This window comes from Carlito syrichta, unplaced genomic scaffold, assembly GCF_000164805.1.
Source record: "Carlito syrichta isolate Samal-C Ts95f unplaced genomic scaffold, Tarsius_syrichta-2.0.1 Scaffold308119, whole genome shotgun sequence".
Classification (NCBI taxonomy): Eukaryota; Metazoa; Chordata; class Mammalia; order Primates; family Tarsiidae; genus Carlito; species Carlito syrichta.
In genome coordinates, this window is record NW_007252215.1 from 890,853 (window position 1) to 909,539 (window position 18,687).

The 18,687-nt window shown below is 42.4% G+C and overlaps 1 protein-coding gene across 1 annotated transcript in view; it reads left to right on the forward strand.

The window, feature by feature from the left end:
* GAN (gigaxonin) overlaps positions 1-6,771 on the forward strand; it is a 55,870-nt gene extending 49,099 nt beyond the window's left edge. Inside the window, exons 10-11 of the mRNA XM_008064980.2 lie at positions 3,836-3,945; positions 4,031-6,771. Of these exons, the coding sequence (XP_008063171.1) occupies positions 3,836-3,945; positions 4,031-4,212 (292 nt within the window). The 3' untranslated portion in view covers positions 4,213-6,771. The remainder of the gene's footprint in view (positions 1-3,835; positions 3,946-4,030) is intronic.
* Positions 6,772-18,687: the final 11,916 nt, after the last annotated feature.

Sequence of the window (18,687 nt, forward strand, 5' to 3'; positions counted from 1 at the left end):
TGCCTGGCAGATATTAATGGGAAATTGTTTTTTCACGTTACCCTGAGTGAGCAGTATTATAATTCAGGGTCTAGATTTACTTCTTTAAAAAAGGCAAAAAATATTCTTTTATTTTGGAATAATTTTAGACTTGTAGCATAGTTGCAAAAATTGTCAAAAAATTCCCATTTCTACAAGCCATTCACTCAGCTCCTACTAATGTTAACATCTTACATGGCCATAGTACAAACATCAAAACCAGGATATTTACATTGTTCAGTATTACTAAGTAAACTGCAGATCTGCTGGCATTTTCACCAGCTTTTCCTCTTATGTCTTTTTTTCTCTTTTCCTTGGTCTGGGCCAGGATCCTGCATTGTGTTCACCTGTTTCCTTGGTCTCCTTTCATCTATGACGGTTCCTCGGTCTCTCTTTGTCTTTCCACCCTTAATATTCTCAAAGAGTATTGGTCTGTGTTTTGTAGGCCCTCGCTCAGTGAAGGTCTGTCTCATGACGCCTTGTGATTGGTCTGAGGTTGTCATTCTGGCCATGCCACAGAGCAGTGTCATGCCCTTCTTGGCGTCATGTCAGGGAGACCATCATGTCGGGGAGAACATCATGTTGGTGTGTACTTATTTACTGCTGGTGATGTTGACCGTGACTGTTCAGTTGAGGTGGGGTTTGTTGGATTTCTCCACTGGGAGGTTCCTGTTTTTCTTGTTATAATTAATAAAGCTCTTGAGGGAGATAATTTGAGAATATGTGAAACCCATTTCTCCTTAAGCTTTCACCCACTCCTCTCAGCATCCATCAGTAGACCTTGCTGCAGGAGCTTTTGCTGTGGTATTTACCTAATGGTGATCTTCTAGTTCCCTCATTCCTTCTCCATTTACTAATTGGAATTATTCTGCAAAGGAAACTTGTGACTTCTCCCTGTTTTAAAACGTTTGTCAATTATTAGCATGGGTTTGTGGATAGTTATTGTACTCCCTGAATTCTAAATCCAGTGACCCATCATTGACTCTTGCTCCCAGTGTTCCAGCCTGGCCATCGGGTGCTGCTTCCTAGCCGCTCCTGTATCCTTTAGACATGCCCCATCCTTTTTCAGGCACTTCCTATCTGGCACCACAAAATGCTCCAGACCCATTTTGTATTTTCTCTGCTTCAGCTCTGGAAGCAGCCACTCCTTCACAGAGCCCTGGATCCTTTTAGTGGTTATTAAATTGATTTTCATCTGAGGTGCCAAGGCAATTTAACGGGGAAAGAAAAGCCTAAAGCAAGTGCTGCTGGAACAACCAGTTATCTATGTGGAAGACAGTGAACTGTGACTCATACCACACACAGAAATTAACCTAAATGTTCAGAGACCTAAGTGTAAAAGCTAAAGCCATAGCATTTCCAGAAGAGAGCTTAGGGGAAAAAAAATCTTTGTAACATCAGTCTAGGCAAAGACTTTCTAGAAGGACACAAAAGCATGACTGTAAAAGCAGGAAAGGGTATACTGGAATTCATCAAAATTAAACACTTATGTTCTTCAAATATCCCATTAAGAAAATGAAACGGGGCCAGGCACAGTGGCATACACTTATATCCCAGTTAGTTGGGAGACTGAGTTGGAAAGATGACTTGAGTCCAGAAGTTTGAGGCTACAGTGAGCTATGATTGCACCTCTGCACTCCAGCCTGGGCGACAGAGTGAGACAGTTTCTTAAAAAAAAAAAAAAGAGAGAGAGAGAGAGAAGAAAAGAGAAGAAAAGAAAATGAAAAGGGAGCCTACATGTGTGGGGAAAAAAATATTCATAATATGTCTAACAAAGAACTTGTATCCACTAAATATAAGATTATTATAATTCAATAAGAAGACAGTAAAGCTAATTTTTAAAATGAGCAAATCACAGAAGAACATTAGATCGTCATAAACACACAAAGATGCTCAACATCGTTAGTCTTCAGGGAAGTGCATACTTTTAAAATGGCTAAGATGAAAAAGGCTGACACCAAGAACTGACAATAATATCAAGCAATTGTTATGCTAATTGGAATGCAAAATAATAGAACAGTTTGGAAAGCAGCGAGGTATTTTCTTATCAAGTGAAATATACCCTTACCATATAACCCAGCAATTCCATGACACAAGCCCACAAAAAAAGATATGTTCTTGACCAAATACATGGCTCATACCTGTAATCCCAGCATTTTGGGAGGCCAAGGTGGGAGAATTGCTTAAGCCCAGGAATTCAGACAAGCCTGGGCAACATAGCAAGACATAAAATTTTAAAAATTAGCCAGATATGGTGGCATATGTCTGTTGTCTCAGCTACTCAGGAGGCTGAGGCAGAAGGCTTGCCTGAGCCCAGGAGGTCTAGGCTGCAGTGAGCTGTGATTGTACCACTGCACTCCAGCCTAGACGACAGAGTAGACTCCACCTCAAAAATAATAAAAAAAAAGACTTGTCCTCTAATATTCACAATAACCAAAAACTTAAAGCTACCCAAATGAGCATCAGCAAGTGAATGAATAAACAAATTCTGTACATTCATATAATGAAATACTACTTAGAGATAAAAAGAAACAGGGCCAGGCATGGTGATGCATGCCTGTAGTCCCAACCACTTGGGAGGCTGAGGTGGGAGGATTGCTTGAGCCCAGGAGTTCAAGGCTGCAGTGAGCTGTGACCTCACCCCTGCACTCTAGCCGGTGACAGAGTGAGACCCTGACTCAAAAAGACAGAAGAAACGAATAACTAATGCAGTCAACAACATGGATGGATCTCAGAAACCTTGTACTAAGCAAAAGAAGTAGTTTGGAAAGCACATACAAGGGAGGACCCCCCAACACAGAATTTATTTATTAAAAATGCTGTATTTATTCTTACCTGTTTAAACTTGTCACCTTCAAAGTACTTTCCACCTGATGCAATACACCTATTGAGAAACTTCTGCCACTGTTCAAAACGGTTTGATGCCTTTTAGTGCCTCTGACAATTTTTTTTTTTTTTTTTTTTTTGAGTTGGAGTCTCACTCGGTCGCCCAGACTGGAGTGCAGTGGCCACTCCCGGCCACCGCAGCCTCGACCTGCTGGGCTCCGGCGATCCTTCCTCCTCAGCTTTCCAAGTAGCCAGAATTACAGGCGCGCGCTACCACGCCCAGCTAATTTTTTGATTTATTGTAGAGATGAGGTCTCGCTGCCCAGGCGGGTCTCGAACCCACGGGCTCAGGCGATCCACACCTCAGCCTCCCAAAGGCGCGGGATGACAGGCTGAGCCACCAAGCCCGGCTGCTTCTGACAATTTTTGTTTCACTTCTTGCAAGTACCTTTTTCGTCTGGGGAGACAGAAGAAAGACGCTCTGGGTGAGATCAGGAGAACAGAGAAGGTGGGGCCCAGAGGTCATGCCATTTTTAGCCAAAAACTGCTGAGCTCTCAGCACAGTGTGGGCAAGTGCATTGTCGTGGTGGAAGAACCAGTCACCTGTTTGCCACAACTCGGGCTATTTCTTCTGCAAATAAAAATCGTGATGCAACCTTCTCAAAACTTCCAGTTGAAAACTTTGGTTGATCATTTGATCCAGGGAATAAATCCCAAGTATAAGGGGCTTGCCCTCCAAACGATAATTTGGTTTTTTGGGGTCCCCCCCTCGTATTCTTTATGATTCATTGTCTATGTCATTCTAGCACAAGCAAAACCAGTATCTTAGTGACAAGGAGCGCATCCAAGGTCCCCGGCCATGGAGCGTGGGGTGGAGACTGGCGTGAGGCCTCATGCTGCCAGTGACTCCCGGGCTCTGTCGCCTCAGTCTCCCTGTGTGTTGTAGTCATCCTGTGACTTCCTTCATCATGTGTCCTGGCTTTGTTTTCAGGTGGATCTATCTCAATGACCAGAACTTATGTATTCCCGCCAGTTCCTCTTTCGTTTATGGAGCTGTACCGATAGGAGCCAGCATCTATGTCATTGGAGACCTTGATACGGGTAAGAGCGTGGTGGTGGTTGTGTTGGAAGTGTTCCTTGCTGATTCGGAGACACACTGTCTCACGTGCTTGTCTTTGTGGCTTAGGTACCAATTACGACTACGTGCGTGAGTTCAAGAGGAGCACAGGCACCTGGCATCACACTAAGCCCCTCCTTCCATCCGACCTCCGCCGCACAGGGTGTGCAGCCTTACGTATTGCAAATTGTAAGCTCTTCCGTCTGCAGCTTCAGCAAGGCTTATTCCGCATCCGAGTTAATTCCCCTTGAAGAGGGAGCCAAATGGGGAGCGAGGTCCTGACCCAGGAGCGCTGGGACATCCTAGCTTTACATGAGGGGAATGGAGACAGCAGCTGGAACTGACTGTGCTGGGCTCTGGTATGATCACTCTGGGGTGGGCCTATGATGCTTACGAACTGGCGCTTCAGCTCGTGTTTGGGAAAACACATAACAGTTGAATAACTACCCGGGTAAAATCAGTTCCTCCAGTTAGATGTGTCTGTAGACAATGGAGGCTGGTAAATATCAAAAGGAAAGGGGAGTGGGAATTGGTATCATGTAAAATATCAAAGTGAAAACACTGAGGTGTATTTTCCCAGATGGGAAGGCATTTCTAACTAACTGCTATGTTTAAGTACGTGGCTTTGGTAAACACACACAAAAAAATCCATATATGCAAATCAACATATCCAAACATGCCAAGATTGCTTTTCTACCGCATTTGGAAGGAGATATTATGCCTAACCCTGCCCACCAAGTTAAGGTTTTTGCCTAAAATGTTAGATTGGACTATATTCAGTTAGTCTCCATTATGACTAGTACTCTGTTCTAAGAATCTTTGAAAAACTATATTATGATGAATTGAAATGAAGATACAACTTCTCTTTTACAACATTCTGTCTTAGTAATGTAAAGATTCAATCAAGCGATGAGTCAGGCCTCAGCCCTCATGTGAGCTTGAAGGAAGTTGCCAACTTCTTTGCTAATTTCGATTAGGACATGTCACCTGTCCTTTCTTGGGTGGAACCTGTGGAGCTGGGGGGATTTTACGCTGTGCCATTCTGCCTTTTCAACTGAGCAAAATCATTTTATAAGTCTGAGGGTGGTAGTGAGTAGGAGATTTTATATAAGAAAGATCTGAGTCAGACAAACAAAGGTCTGCTGAGCTACAAAAAAACCTGTCCAAACAAAATGTATAGGGATCAAATCTTTTTAATATAATCTGCCTGAAAGCACACAAAGTCTTGTTTACTACTGTTTAGGATTCAAGAACAGTCTTGGAATGCAAATCTGTGTTAAGAATCTAGTCCTTGTAATAGAATTTTCCCAGTGCCATGCACTAGTAAGAGTTTGCAAATGATGTTGCAAGTATAGTTTGGCTGGTAGAATAAACTACCTCAACTTAATTTTATTCTGTTCATAGTAGAGCAAATTAACCTTTTCCTCTTTCCCTCCATTCCCCTCTCTTACTCCCACCTCAACCCACTCTACCCAACTTTCCACTGGGGAAAAAGTCTTTCCTTAGTGGAATTTATCTTGTAAGATATTTTGTCTTCCACTCCAGTTATACCACCATAGTGTGAAATCGGGGACTGCAAAGTGCTTGATTACTGTATAATTTGAATTTTATGCAAATCAAATTTATAATCAATTTAATATAGAGTACTTCATTTTTAATTGTTTTCTACAGCTTTATTTTCCTCTTAAGACTGGCTATAAGAAGCAGCATTTTTGTCTTAGTGATTAATACATGTATACATGTATCCTTTGGTTGTAAATTTGAGAACAGAATTTCTTCTAGAAACTTCCTATATGGAACATTTGCATGCTATTAACATGCATATATAACATCTCTGTGTTCTTCCACCCACAGACGTAGAAAAGGGTAACCTAACTGCGATTTTTATTTCTTACACCTGCTGGAAGTCAGTACAGTACTACAGAAGTTGCTGAAAGAGGTTGTGCCCTGGGGGTTCTAAGGAGTATTGTGTGTGGCATTAGCTCTCCATTGTGGCCGCAGGATAGGTGGTAAGAGAAGTTTTAAGGTTCTCACCCTTACAGGCCAGAGGCACTCGACCAGATGCGCCACACAGTCATGGACTCCAATCAGATTTGCTGCATCACTCCCACCCAGGCTTAGAAGTGTACAGTGTACCAGTTAACTGTTGTCTGCACATTTTCCCAATGATACTTTGGATATCTTTTAATCAAAGCAAACTGTGTGGCCTCTTCAAAGGAAGATAGATTTTCTTTTTACAACTAGATACTAGTTTTAGAGGAAACAAATCACTGCTTTGGTGAAGTATCCTGTACAGCAGTACCTCGGCATTCAGCAGCTGCATTTGGGAACATTCAAGTAGTCACTGACATCCTGTGAAAGCCACGGTCGTCAGCAATTCTCTTTTTTTAATTTCTGACATTTAAAGTTTTTTCCAGTCTACATCAGGCCTCTCCAAGGAGACAACTCATTATTTAGGAGTGAATGGCTTCCTGTTGCAATATTATCAGTACCTGCATGACTGGGTAAATTCATTTCATAGAAATCATGCTTTTAAAAATAAATTCAGTTCATTGACACTGTAGCTGCAGAAATTAGATAATGTTTTATAAAATAAATTTGCCACATAAATATAAGATGCAATAACTAACAAAAGCTGCTAAGTGCCAAACTATTATTTTACTATATATCAATATTAGAATATTGTGTTGGAGTATAGGAATGTATTTACTTTTATTATGTTCCAAAATTAATCATGGTTCTTTTTGTAAATTACAATTATTTCAGTATTGTGGAATAAATTTTAACTCATTTCATGCAGGTTTCTTTTTGAACATTCCACTTATGCCTTGAAACATCATTTCTTATAAATTTTTGCTATTTCTTTCTCCATAAGGCACTTTGACCAGGTGTATGTTGGAATTGGTGGCTCAGGATACGTCTTGAAATTTTAAATACAAATGTCCTTGGGAGAAGTGCAATTTATTTTCAGAAGGAAAGTTGACTCAGGTTAGAGTAAGTGAATATTTAAAGAATTTCTCCTAGGCTACCGTCTAAAATAGGTTTGTTTGTTTGTTTCTTTGTTTAATACATCCAAATATAGAATCTTTGTTTTCAAAGATTTAAGTGTTTAATTTAAAATGAAGTTGGGTTTTTTTTTGGTGTGTGTGTGTGTTTGATAGTGTGTATATCCTGTGAGAAGAAAAAGTGTGAGGGATGAGTGTGTGTGTGCATGTTGCACTGTATGACTTGATACGCATGTTTGTATGTGTTTCCTTTTTGAATTGTAGTTCTGAACTACATATATTACTGTCTCCTGGTGCTTCCGATAAATTCTTGAGCCTGTTGACCTTCAGTTTATACTACTGTGTTCAACTCATATTGAGTGTAAATACTGAAATATTTGTAGTTTATAATAAGTTTTACTTGGTGTTTGCATTTCTCTTCTTTAGCAGGATTAAAAACGGTGTTTACCAACTCATAGTTGGTATACTGTCGAGATTTGGCCTAAGAAATCTCTAAATTCCTTGTTTGGCTTAGTATTTCATTGCCATGAGGAGTTGATAGTAGTAGGCTTCTTGCAAACTCTTAACAACCAAAAAAGAATCTTTGGGGATGTGTTGGATGTGCTATTGTTTGTAATGAAGAGTTCTATTATATTGCACTACCACTTTAATGATGGTACTTTCTTCATTGAGGGTTTGAAAGTGTCCTTTTATAATTTATAAAATTGAGGGGATTCCCTAGGCAATGTATAGGAAGTATACTCTTTGTATCGACAAGGTAGAGATAGGACTGTCTTTGCTGTGGCTCCTAAATTACTCACGAGTAGCAAGTTAGGTTTCTAGAGAAATGTCTTGGCTACCTTGGCCCATTAGAGTTCCATTTGGTACATTTCTACCTCAATGTACCAAGCCAGGGATTCCAAAAAGCCTTCCAAGGAGTGCTGGAAACACTGCGGCATTACCTTCTAGAACACTGGCTCTCTTGATCAAGAGACCTTCTGTGGTCACCTGGAGACATTTGATGATTTGGGAAGAGAATAAGGTGGCATTCTCAATCTGTCGATTTAAGGTGCTAGAACCCCTGGGAATCCCCAGGAGCAGGGAAAGGCAAGGCTGCCCTTTCTCAGTAGCTATCCCCCAGCACAGGAGCCTGGAAGCTGCTGGGTCGGGATCAGCAAAGCCTGCCCAGGGTGTGCCATCGAGCACCTGCTAGGGATGTGCTACTGTTCTGGGTGCCTCACAGTGAGTCATGCCATTCCAGCCTCCCTCTTGAGATTGTCAGGTCAGGTGGGATGGGCAGGGGCCCTGTCTATCATCTGCCAATCAGCCTTTCATTTTATAGGTGGTCAGCAAGTGTTTGACAGATGAATCTGGTATCCTTGTGGGCAGTGTTCTTCACTGGATTGGAAAGTGCTTGATATTCTCCTTTAATAAAAAATGCTCCCCTGGAGTAACTGATTTTGCTGGATTTTGAATGAGAACATTTTATCCAGATGGACTGGCTTCCTATATGGAGCAGAAACTAGTATGGATTTAAAAATGCAAGTGCCTGTCGTACACAATGTACAATTCTGTGGTCTCCACATGTCCTATTGGAGTTTGGGGACCCTATGCTCCTCATACCTGATAACGCAGGTCATGTTTCATGTTGGATTTTACTTATTGCCTTTTGTATGGGGCTCAGAATTTTTTCCAGGATATACTGCTCTGATCCTCACATCTCTGGGATAGGCGAGGTGCTTTCCCATTATTCAGAGAATAACGACCATCAAGGCCCAGAGGATATGGCATCGTTTCTCCCTTTAGATGTGAGTAGAAGCCAAAAGCAGAAGCTGGGTCTGTAGATTGGTCAGTTCCCTGGTCAGCCTCCTTGACTCAAACATGAGTTTTCTGGGCCTACAAGTACTTTAAATCATAAAATAATCATTTGTAGTACAATTTAACTCCCAGACGTTTCCTTTGCCAATTTCACAGACAAGCACTGAAAGATCTTTGGTTTTCTTTGTTAGTTAGCTATAGGAAATTAAAGAATTTGCTAAGGCCATGAGAACAGAAGTATTTTGTTTGCAAAAGAAAAGCTGTTTTTACTTTCAGAGAGCTGAAACTTTGTTTATACTTCTCTCTCTTACCTTAAGTCATTGGTAAGGAAAAGAAACTATTTCTTAGAATGTTGAGGAAAATACTTTGATAGCTCTTTATTTTTCAGAAGTAATTCCATTGTTATTTCAATTGTAAACATATCTTAACATTGTCTTGTTGTAATAGTTCCATTTATGTGATATATAAGGAGTTCAGCCACATTTCCAAATTTCTTTGGTCTAATGTAGTTTAGAAAATTTGTTCTTCTTCAATTCTATTATTGAAGTTTTACAAGTGGTTGGATTTTTAAACTCCTTCCCTCTCTCATGAAATCAAATATCTTTTATTTATTTATTTATTTTTTTTTTTTTTTTGAGTTGACATCTCACCCTGTCACCCAAGCTGGAGCGTAGTGGCACAATCATAGCTCACCACAGCCTCGGCCTCCTGGGCTCAGGTGATCCTTCCACCTCAGTCTCCTCAGTAGCTAGGACTATAGACACATAGCACTATGCCCGGTGTTTTTGTTTGTTTGTTTTTGTAGAGATAAGTGAGGTCTTGCTATGTTGCCCAGGCTTGTCTCAAACTCCTGGATTCAGACAATCCTCTCGTCTCTGCCTCCCAAAGTGATAGAAGTGGGCATGAACCATCATACCCAGCAAAATCAAATATCTAATAAATAAAACTATCATATGATTATTTAGTCAGAAATGTCTGTTGTCTTTTCTTTTTTATTTTGAGATAAAAACTCATCTTTTAAGATGGCTGTGCATCTGAAATTTGGTCTCATTCTGCATTTTGATTTTATGTCCTCATGGCTCAACAAAGTCATTGTGCATTCATCTCTGCAGACGTTGGAAGTAAACCATGAATTGTAAATTCTTCAATCACTGGCTCGGCTCAAAGAAGGTGTGAGTAAGAAGAGGATGACAGTCCACAGAGTTTGGGGACATACTGTGTAAGATGAGATGGAGAACAGTTAGCCAGTCAACAGGATTCATGCACAGAAATGGCCATCTCAAACCATTGAAATCCCAAGTGTAGTTTCATCTTCTGGTTGGTGAATTATATTTATTAGGACTGTATCTTTAATATTTCAGTACAAATAGTAAGTTTAGTTAGCTTATTTTTATTGATTTTACTCATCAGTTACGAATAAAGTGGACTTTAGAACCTTGGGTTAAATTTTTTCAGGTTATACCAGTGAGCTTGGTTGAAATATGACTATAGTAGCTTGCTTTATCAAGTTTTCTGTTTAATTGGATGAGAATTATATGCATTTATTCCCTTGTTCTTTATGTTTATAGGAAAACCTCTGTTCTCCACTACCTCATTATGTAGTGTTGTGCTTGATCCCCTGCCAGTTGAGAAAAATTCAACACATTCTGTTCTTTAACAAAAGCCTGGAAGCAAGCAGTAAGCGGCCTTGATGAATATAGTTTCTAAGGCCTGTTTTCCATTTTACTACTTTTTAAAAATAGGCACTTTTATCAGGAGGAACAATAATTCTCCTAGAGTTGCTGCAAAGTGATTACTTGAAACTGAACTTGAACTTTAAAGAGTCTTTAAAAGGTATGTTGGGTTTTTTTTAACGCAGAAAAGTGGTATCTTTAAACCTCACTGCTGTGTAAAATAGAGGGCTAGGTTTCCATCCTTGTTGGGATCAGACAGGAAAATGTATCTTTCTGTAATTTGACCCAGTGTCAGATTTGGAATTTAGATGCTTGAGACTACCATTTTTCCGTTTTCTAGAAGGTGCTATTGCTTCCCCAGAATCTTTAATTTTGATGAATATCTATACTCTGTAAGTTCCTCTTCTCTTTAGTTCTGAAATTCATGCTTATTCAGAACTAAGCACTGGAAGCATCTTCTGAGTGCCGAGTTGAGGCTGGCTGAACCACATAGGGTTGCTTTATACTTAAAACCATGAATAGTCTCATTGGTTCCATGTGCAGATGGGACATCCCCCACCTTCCTCCTGCACATGCCTTCTCCACATCGTTCCATGCTCCTCGTGTCTGTCAATCTACCTGTTGCCAAGTCAGGAGGAAGGAACTGAGGAGGCTTTGTCAATGGTAGGCAAGCTTTCCCTTGCGAGAGTTATTTCTCATAGGAATGACCCAGTTTCGTACCATAGTCCTACATGGCCTGCTTAAGTGGAGGACTTCAGTGATCCTTAGTGGTCAAAAGCGTTACACCCATTCCTAAAAGCCTACACTTGGTATAACTTAAGTACCATGCAAAATCTAAAACCGAACTGTCCTTATGCATCAATAAGATTTCATTTTTGTGCTTATGCTCTTCAGAGTAAAGGGCTTGCACCTGGGTGCAAAGGGTGGTAATGCTTCTCCAGTGACAGTATGTGAACACCCTGTTGATTTAGCAGCAGAACACGAGGCATTTCCTGGAAGCAATTTTCATGAGAACCAAGGTTTACCCCTTAAACTTAAGCCCCAAACTTTCTTACTTGAATTATTTTGAGGAAATCATCTTTAAAGATTTTATATATATTTCTGAGCTAGCCCAGCAGTTAAGAGCATAGGCTTTGATATCAGGTATATCGTATTGAAGACTTCTGTCACTTCCTGCTCTGTGGCCTGGGAAAGCTCTTGAACCCTGACACTCAGTTTCTTGCCTGTAGAAGAAGAGGAGCAGGAGTGTTTACCTCTGAGGCAAGGTGAGGATTAGTGGGAGTGATACCTGTAAAATCTTGAGATGGTACCTCGCACACAGTGGTGGCCGCTCATACTGCCACCATGATGAGCTAGCTCTCAACACAGGAGGGGCAGGGCACTGGGGTGGCTCGGGAGCTCTGCCCACACTGAGCATTCTTGGCCTGGTCGCTTCTTCATTCTCGTCTGCTGCCATGTGATACCCAAGTTAACGGATATTTGTGTTCATAAAATCACTTTCTGGAACCTTGCCACTTTCTCCTTCTGCATCTCTAACATTTAAACTCAAGATTCTGGATAGCTGAAACATCCCCAAATATGTGTCTAGCATATGTAGAGTTGTTAGAAATAATTTTCTGTACAAAATGTGTCCAATGAAATTCCCTAATAATACTTAAGACTCTTTACAAAAGTTTAGTGTTTCTTTTTTTCACTAAAATATCGAAGGTAGTAGTCTATAGTGGTCAAATAAACTGGATATTTTCTAGATCTCTGTTTGAGATCAGTAGACCTAAACTATGCTTTCCTAACTTGGATTTTAATGAAACTTAAAAACAAGCAAACAAACAACTTTGTATTACAAGTATTCGTATGTGTGTGTGTATGTGTGTGTGAAGAACTTTTGTACCTTCTAATGCGGTTATTTAACAAAGTGGCACAAAAAGTGAACTCCTTAACCCTATAATGTCACTTCCTTTCCAGTTCAGACTGAGACTTGTGAAGTAGCAGGATGTGACATGTCCACCTTGTCATGATTTCAGTAAGACACTCAATAAAGTCATTCTTGATCTCTTTGTGAGTAAGAAAAGGAAGTAGAATGAGGGTCTCATAGAGGATGAGACGTAGGTTGAATAGTCAGACTCGGGCAACATAGGTGAGGTGGGTCTTCATGACCTGGGGTACGAGGTGGTCTAACAGTGTCATGGTCTATCAGTGTCCTGTTTCACAGTATCCCTAGTAATTGTATAAAAAACATAGAAGACAGAGAACGTGCTAGGCAGAGTGTGTTGGTTGTCAGGATCCATCCTGCTCCTTGAGGTCTGATGGCTAAATAAGAAGCCTTATATCTGGTTCACAAAAAGATTCTTGCTACATGAAAGAAAAAAGTGGCAAGGGAGGGATGTTGAGTGTTTGAGAAGAGTGGATGACTGGCCCCCAGCCTCTTCCTACTCGAGATTCTCACCGTGCCGACAGGCTACATTATCGTCCTTTGAGAAGCATTTCCAAGGGCCTCATTCTTCTGGTTCCATCTCCTCTCAGCCCAAGTCCACGGCAGTTCTGTCCCCTCCAGAAGGCAAGGGGGTGCCTCTCGCTCTGTGTCTCTCCTCACCCCGCCTGCCCTCTAAAAAGACCTGCCCAGAAACAGGGAAACGTGATCACGATCGTGACGGCTTTCTTTTTTTTTTTTTTTATTTTTAATTTTAAAGATGCGGGGTACAATTCACGATTAGGTATACAAATGTTCGTTGTGCAGGTACCCTTGTTGATGAGGTGTGCCCCTTGTTCCCCTAGCAGTTTCCCACTACTGCCAATCCCTTTCTTACAGTAATACGAAAGTTGTTCAAGGTCTGCTTATGAGTGAGAACATGATACTCGGTTCTTTGTTTCTGTGATAGGTCACTCAGTATTATAGCCTCTAAGTCCATCCAAGTTGCTGCAAAATTCATAATCTTGTCCTTTATGGCTGCGTAATATTCCATCATGTATATGAACCACATTTTTTTTTATCTAGTCCTCTTTCAATGGGCAGCACAGTTGGTTCCATGTTTTTGCTATTGTAAATAATGCTGCAATAAGTATGCGTGTGCAGGTATCTTTTTTCAAAGAGTGATTTGAGTTCCTCCGGGTCTATTCTCAGTAGGGAGTTTGTGAGGTCATATGAGAGGTCAATTTTTAGATCTTTTAGGAATCACCAGACTGTTTTCCACAGGGGTTGTACTAGTTTTACACTCCCACCAGCAGTGTAAAAGTGTTCCCTTTTTGCCACATTCTCTCCAGCATCTGTTGTTTTTTGAGTTATTGATGATGGCCATCCTGACTGGAGTTAGGTAGTATCTTAGTGTGGTTTTAATTTGCCTTTTTTGGATGACTAGTGAGGCTGAGCATTTTTTCATGTATCTGTTGACTGCTCGTATGTCTTCTTTTGAGAAGTGTCTATTCATATCTTTTGCCCACTTTGTAATGGGGCTGTTTGTTTTTTTCTTTTTGGCACATTTGAGTGTCTTGTAGATCCTAGATGTTAGGCCTTGGTGTGATGGCTTTCTAAATGGGGCACACGCAGGGTTTCACAGTTAGCCAGCTGTTTCCTGAGTCATCTTCACTTCTGAACACTCTTTTGTTTGAGCCAGTGTTGGCTTTTCCTCTGTGTCCATTGTGGCTATCTGAAGGTGTGGCTCAATGAATCTCATTGATAAAATAGGCCCTCTGCAGTGGTACCCTCTCTCTGCCTGTTAGTGGCCTAGGTGGAGGAAGGTGAGGTGGAGGTTGGCCATGTCTTAAGAGCACTCTCATTTACGTGTCTCCCTCTGTCCCTCTGTCCCACACTTCTCCAAGACTGGATTTTCAACTGCTTGAATTATGTGTCCAAAATGAAAAGAAAGGGAGAGAAATAGCTCTTCTGGGTCCCCAGGGATGTCACGTCCTGGATATTTGCCGCAAGATACCTATTGAGAAGGCGTCCTTCCGCAAGCCCCGGCCATGCCTCAGTACTAGCACTTTCCATGGCAGCCGGCCCTGCAGCATCCATGAGGACACATCCTGCTCCTTAGGCAACCATAGACCAGAACAGCACCTCCCAGACCTCCCCCCTGGGGAGCAGCAGGGCCCGCCTCTTGCCAGGCCGCATGCACTACCTCAGCACCCAGCAACACTCTGCGCTTGGATCGTCCGACCAGGAGAGCTCGGCCCAGTCACCTGCCACATCCATCACAGAACCACTGTGGGAAGTCCCCTCGTGTGTTCTGTTCTGTCCCTAGATTCCAGTTGGCCTTCGCTAGAGCAGACAGACATTGTTTCTTTCTTCCTGCTCAGCTCTGACTTAAAACACATACCCGCGCTTCCCATTGGGAGTGGAGTCGGAAGTTAGAACTTGTTTACAATCAGGGAGAGACCACCTTTTTGTGGTTTTTCAAAAGGAGCTTCTGCTTCAAAAGAAACTTCAGAAAGTAAATGTATGATTATTAACCTAGCATGTGTTCATTGAACTTGGCTCGTTGTGTCTCATTAAAAAAAAATTAGGATCTGGAACATGGAGTGGGCAGGAGAGCATCATGAGCTTATAAAGTAAATCAGCCTTCCATTTCTGTGGACTTTGACATTGCTTTCCCTCTAAATTTAAGTTCTACATGAAAACAAAACTAGTCTGAATAATAATCTCACATTAGGAAATGCATCCAGGGGCCGTCAGCTGAGGAAGGCACAAGCTGTGGAGCAAAACTTGGCTTCACGCATGAACCGTGGCCCTTCCTACCCACAGGGTTCTTTGCATTTAGAATTCATCTGCAACACGGCTTTCATTCCGTCCTTCCCTCCTGTACCCCTTCGGGTCATCGGTGGCATCCTATGATGTTCCTTTGTATCTTGTGTCATACCCTTTGTGAATTGTGGCAGCCGTAAAATAGTGACTGTGACTTCAGCATCGAAGCTGACCAGCCACTGCAGCCCGTTCCACAGTGTGTTCCAACAGCTCCCTGGGCAGACCTGGTTGGGTCATGTGTGTTTCTGGTGACTGAGATGTGTGTGCCCATCTGTGAGCAAATCCACTCATAACACAGCCTAAGTATGTGACTTCATCTGTGTTCTGTCACTGGTGTAGGTCTTCTGCCATGAGAGAAAATTAGCAAGGAAATTCCTTAACTCAAGAATGTGGATTCGATGTGACTCTCTCAAGTTCAGGGCTGCTATTCGCAGCAGGTCCCAGCCTAGCAGGTGGCCAGCGTCGCTCCTGCTGTTGTATGCAGGTATTGCACCAGGCACTTGAATGTATGACTGTCACCCTTGTCAAGACTGATATTCGGCACATTCTTGATTTGTCATTTTGAGGCTATTAATACCATAAGGAAAATTCCATAAATACCATGTAAATACCAAATTCCAGAATACCATGCCAAAATGCATCCCGTTAAACAGGTCTGTTTAATATTGTCTGGTATGGTACACGCAGAGTCGTTTTTATTTTAACTCCTACAGCTTTTCTTATCTAGTAAAACTCCAAGTTGAGAAGTCTGCCTAGATGGGTATTCAGATAAAGTTGCGTTGTGTGTGATAAAGTTATCCTCTCTTTAAACAAAGTCCTACTACTGAGAAGCAGGGATTTGCAGTGAAACTACAGAAGCTAAAGGAAAGACATTAGCTAGAAGGCTTAGAGTATTTGAAGTGCTGGAAGGCTGCAACTTGTAAAATTGTACTCCCAAGTTCAGTAGGAAAGTAGAGAAATTGTGCTATTGGTTTCATTGAAATGTCACGTCTCACATCCTGTGGTCCAAATGTGTTTGTTTTGTGGAGTAATTTTCTATTCCTTTACTGGCATAAAATTTAGCAAGGTCAGAAGTAATTTTTAATTGATAACCTTTTTTACAGAGTTGCTTTATGGTTTACAGGTAACACTGATGCAAAAAGGATATGCTCACCTTCTTAAATTAAATAGCACGCACTTTGTTTACATGCTTCCGTGTATTGTGGGGTCGATCCCTTTGCGTGAGCACAGGACCTGTGCTTGGGGACATTTTGCCATCGTGCTGTTCTCTTGTACCAAGGATCAGTGAAAGCGTTTTATCTTTTTTACGTAGTTTGTATTGACTGGGTTTTATAACTGTAAGAAAACAGAACGTTGTATTTTGATCTGAAATTTGTGTATGGTAAAGTAATTTTGTTTTATGTATTGGAAGTTCATTTAAAACTTGAAATATTTTCTAGAAGGGTACCGAACAAAATGAATCGTCTTTAAGCTGTTTAATTAACGTAATAAAATCATTTGATGGGAAAGGCATTCTAACTGTTTGTGATTTTTAGAGTTGTTCTTGCTAAATCAGCATTGTCAATACAGCTCGATTCAGTTTACGAGTGGATGTTGCCTTTTTTATCATTGAAATGGTCTGGGTGTCAGCTCCTGGCCCCTGGCTCATGATGTAAGTAAGATGTGTCCCTTGAAGCCACCCTCCACAGTCATCCCTGTCAGAACAAGTCCCCAGGCTATCTTCCTTGAGAACTGGTTTCAAATGGGCTTTCCTTAGAAGAGAGGGAAAATAGGTTAAGAGGAACAGAGGACCTTGATGCTAAGGACATCGTTATACGCTGCAGAATCCCATCTGTGGAACATGGAATTCTGCGTAATTTCCTCTTGCACCATGTCCAGGGACAGTAAGCCTGGTACAAAGATTGAGGGCAAGGGCACTTAAAAGTGAAAATGTCAGAGTCAGATCTTCACCGGCAGCTAGGGACAGGGAGCTCAGAGACTACCAGAATGTGCAAGTTATGTAAGGGCAGACAGGTGCATGTGAAGTCAGCAGACACTCCTAAAGCCACATGGAAAAGGAACTTTCCTCTTCGATAGCACACCACAGCATAATGCAGCATGGCAGCTGCATTTCCCTTTCCACCTTCCCTGACAAGGTTCTGTGGCCCTGTGGTGTGTCATCCTTGCGGGAGGAGGTTGCTGCGGGAGCCTCCCTCCAACCAAAACCAGTGCCCAAGACAGGCGAATACGTCTATATTCGGGGGAGGACCGTTTGCAGGTGCGGTCATGAGGGGCTGGCTGTCACCAGCCCTGGCCCTGTCGACTTCTCCCGATAGTGATATATGTCTCCTATTGAGCATCTGCATGACAGGGACCATCTTCAGCATCATTCGCGTCACCCTCACAAAAGCCCTAGGCAGAGGACACTACAATTCTCTCCACTGTACAGCAAAGAACGTCGAGCCACGTTTCTGAGTTAGGTTCCATAGTGGACAGCCTTCCGCTTAAAGGCCCAAGTCCTGGAGCCAAACGGCTCAGATCCAATCTCCACTACGAACTCATCTGTTAGCTGAGTCCTTACCCTCTCTGCCTCAAGTGCCCTGGGAACAGTGGCAGGACCCACAGCCGCAGGGTTGTGGCGAGAACTGAGTTAACACATGGTGGTGCTAAGAACCGTGGCTGGCACAGTGAGACCCTGTGCTGGTTTGTCCCTGAGCTCCATCAGCGCTGGAATTACTAACTACCCACTTCTGCACCCTGACTCCACTGCCAGCCCAGCCTACTTCTTACCTCCCAGCTGCATTCTGGAGCATAGAGCTGGGGCTGAGGGAACCCTTGTCCATTCGCCCCCTCCTAGACTGTGAAGGGAGGGTGGTCGGATGCTCAGAGAACTCCAGCCTAGGACTCTTACCATAGGGTGGTAATATTTCTATCTGGCGGGATGTACTTATCCACCACAACCCGAAAGGGGAAAACTGACAATCCCAGTGCAGCCTGAGAGCAGCCACGACCCGTGTTTGCCGAGCACAGCTGTGGGATGGGGGTAGAGGAAGGGGTGGTGTGGACTGCCTTGGCTGTCCTCCTCTCCCAACCTCTAAGCTGCCCAGAGACTGTCCAGGGCCAGCATCCATCCAATACCTCCCGTCCCAGGCCCCATGGAGGGTCCTCTGCGTTTGCTAAACTCGCCAATATTCAACAGATGAGAAGGTCACAAGCTGTTAAGTAACATGCTCCAAGTCACACGGCTCATCCAAGGAGAGCTGGGATTTGGGCCCTGGACCTGTGTCCTTTCTACAGCTGTTCTTTTTCCTTTATTTTCTTTATTTTATTTTTTATTGAGTCAGTCTCACTGTGTTGCCCAGGCTGGTGTGCAGTGGCACTACCTTGGGTCACTGCAGCCTCAGCCTCCTGGGCTCAGGCAGTCCTTCCACCTCAGTCTCCCAAGTAGCTGGATGCCACCACGCCTGGCTAATTTTTTTGTAGAGATGAAGTCTCGCTGTGTTGTCCAGGCTAGTTTTGAACTCTGGGCTAAAGCAG